This window comes from Sinocyclocheilus grahami, unplaced genomic scaffold (assembly GCF_001515645.1).
Source record: "Sinocyclocheilus grahami isolate Dianchi unplaced genomic scaffold, SAMN03320097.WGS_v1.1 scaffold2044.1, whole genome shotgun sequence".
Classification (NCBI taxonomy): domain Eukaryota; kingdom Metazoa; phylum Chordata; class Actinopteri; order Cypriniformes; family Cyprinidae; genus Sinocyclocheilus; species Sinocyclocheilus grahami.
Window position 1 is genome coordinate 82,674 of NW_015507223.1, and position 2,824 is coordinate 85,497.

General features: G+C 39.2%; 1 protein-coding gene across 2 annotated transcripts in view; it reads left to right on the forward strand.

Annotated features, from left to right (window-relative positions):
* The first annotated feature begins 109 nt into the window (after positions 1-109).
* Positions 110-2,824, forward strand: part of LOC107573826 (GTPase IMAP family member 8-like) — a 3,589-nt gene continuing 874 nt past the window's right edge. The window contains exons 1-3 of one of the 2 annotated variants that reach the window (XM_016260277.1): positions 110-215; positions 1,841-2,468; positions 2,579-2,818. In XM_016260277.1, the coding sequence (XP_016115763.1) occupies positions 197-215; positions 1,841-2,468; positions 2,579-2,687 (756 nt within the window). In that variant the 5' untranslated portion in view covers positions 110-196 and the 3' untranslated portion in view covers positions 2,688-2,818. Of the gene's footprint in view, positions 216-1,840; positions 2,469-2,578; positions 2,819-2,824 lie in introns of those variants that run through there. The other variant, XM_016260278.1, reaches the window with a different exon arrangement.

A 2,824-nucleotide genomic window follows, 5' to 3' on the forward strand; every position in this document is an offset into this window, starting at 1 on the left:
GTGTGTGTGTGTGTGAGAGAGAGTGTGTGTGCAGTAGAGGTATGTTTCTTGTGTGTCTGAACATGTTCAGTGTTGGTCGATCAGGCTCCTCCTCGCCAGGTAACAAACTGAAAGTATCTAAACGCTACTTCTGTCTTAACCTTTTGTGCTGGATTTGTTTTCTGAGAAGAGTTATTCTTGTGATCTTTCACTAAAGATGGTGGAGAGACCTACAGGTATGAAATATCTTCACTCGGACTCAAAGACTGTAGATGTTGTTGCCAAACTGATTTTATTCCATGATTATCTGAGATGATATTTATTTATTTAAGTTTCTGTTTTCAGCGTAGTGCAGCCTAACAGTTTTTTACATATTCTTACACCAAACATGACTAGAAATACAGAGAAACAAATCAAATGTGAATAGTCGCTTTACACCAAAAGCGCGAGTAGTGAATATCCATTGGACTGAAGTCAGTGTGCAGAACAGATAACAGCAACACCTGCTGTCAGCAGACTGTAGAAACAAGAACGAGTCCATGACTAATCTTCTTTCAGTCACCTAGTCTGTATGGTTGATCATGTTAAAATGCTGTATGTACAGTATGTAAATGTATGAATTTGTTTATGTAGGTCGACTGCGATGCAGAGACAGAGTCTTAATCAGTTCTATAGCTACTGATCTGATAATCATACTTACCGCTTGCTCAGTTTCTGTAAATTAATAAAAGAACGGCTCTGCTCCATCAGGGCCGGCCCAAGCCTTTATGGGGCCCTAAGCAGAATTATACATGGGGGCCCCTCGGTGCACCAATACGGCTGATTATTGTCAGTGCTTGATTATTCACACACTATAAATCTAACACACACATGATCAGTTGTATTTGTTGTAGCCGTGTTGCTCATCATACCAATGTCTGTCTGGCTTGTTTTTACCCTTCTGTGGTTTTTAATTGTAACAGCAGCAAACCCACAGCAGTGGTCAGGTGTTCATTTGCATCTTAACATTCAAAGTCTTAGCATTGGCCCTCAGATCTGATGTGTGGCCCCGGGTTCCTCTGACGCTGAGCCAGAGACAGACGCGCTTTATATATCACAACTGTTCAGTGTTTTCAACCACATAAAGTGTATTTTAGGTTTCAGACATTTAAATAGACATTTCAGCTAAGGACTAGCAAAAAACACATTTATAGTTTGTTAAAAACACACTGGTTTATATGGAAAGCGGCAATAATAATCCTTTCAATTAAATGTGATGAAGTGTTTTAATCACAGTCAAACACTGTGTAGGTAACGATAAAGTTCACTCTGCTTTTCTCCCAGTTCACTGGACACTTACGTCCTACTTTCATGTATTTCGGGAGAAATGGGTGAATTATGTGATGTTAATCTGACAGATGCACACGATTATAGATCAACTGTAGCGCATTAATTGATAGATTAACTGATATGGTCATTAATTTACACATATTTGACAACCAGAATAGTCTATATCATACAGTGTGTGATATAGTTAACAAGTTTGTGGATATTTTGAATATAAAAGGAAAAGCTGGATATATCTGTCAGCGCTATTGTGGCCTGCATGCCGCGTCGCTATGAAGATAATAAGATGATACGTAGATAATTTCATTATTTAATATTTCATCTGTGTATAATTACCATTTTACATTGACTTAATATATAACAAAAAATCAAATGAAATGAAAGAAATCTTTTCACGTTCTTTGTGAAACATAGACAAAGTATATCGGATCTTTTAGTATCGTAGAAGATATACTAGAAGTATTTTGTACTCCAATGAGAAGAATAACATCTTCACCTGATGTCTTGTATCATATTTTTAATTCATTTATGTCAGTGATCATCTCCAGTGATGATGCAGTGATCCGTATTCTTCTGCTGGGCAGAAACACTTCTGGGAAAAGCTCATCTGGGAACACTATACTGGGAGAAGAGAGGTTTAAAAGGCACAAGTCTGAGGTGTGTGAGGGTCAAGCTCAGATCTGTGGGAAGCAGGTGGCCGTGATTGATTGTCCAGATCTACTGGATCCAGCTCTGAATGAAGAGCAGCTGGAGAAGATGAAAGAGCAGCTGGTCTCTGGATGTTCAGCAGGTCTCAGTGCAGTTCTGCTCACCGTGTCTCTGGAGGATCCTGTGGGAAATGAGGAGGAGATCCTGGATTATATGAAGTGTTTGTTTGGTGCTGAAGTTCAGAAATACATCATGATTCTGTTCACACGTGGAGATGATCTGCAGGATCTGGATCAGACCATTGATGAACATCTGGAACACAAAGATCATGAGGATCTGCAGCGACTCGTGACTGAATGTGGAGGAAAGTTTCACTGTTTCAATAAGATGAAGAAAGCGAAGGGTCAAGTTGAAGATCTACTGCAGAAGATTGAAGGAATGATGACGGAGAACGGAGGGAAATTTATGATGGAACAAATGAAGAGGAATAACAGCAAAGACGCTCCTCTGCATTTGTAAGTTGTCTTGTATATTGTTGCCATTATAAATGACATGAATGATAAAAACATATGATGGATTGACTGTTCAAGTTGAAGACTTGTATGGTTTGATATTGCTGTTGTAGTTTCAGAGAGGAAAGACCAGATCAGACCGGTTCTGCTGGGAAAAGTGCAGATGAAAACAGCATGGTCTGCAGAAACATGTTTGAATCTTTGACACAGTGTGACTCATAAACCCACGAGAGCAACAAGATCTCAGAGATCGACACACCAGCTGTTTGTGAGGAAAACCACACTTTAAATCCCACTTTAATTCACAAAAAATCCCCACACTACTAATATCTGACCATTTCACTGTTAAACTGTGTTGA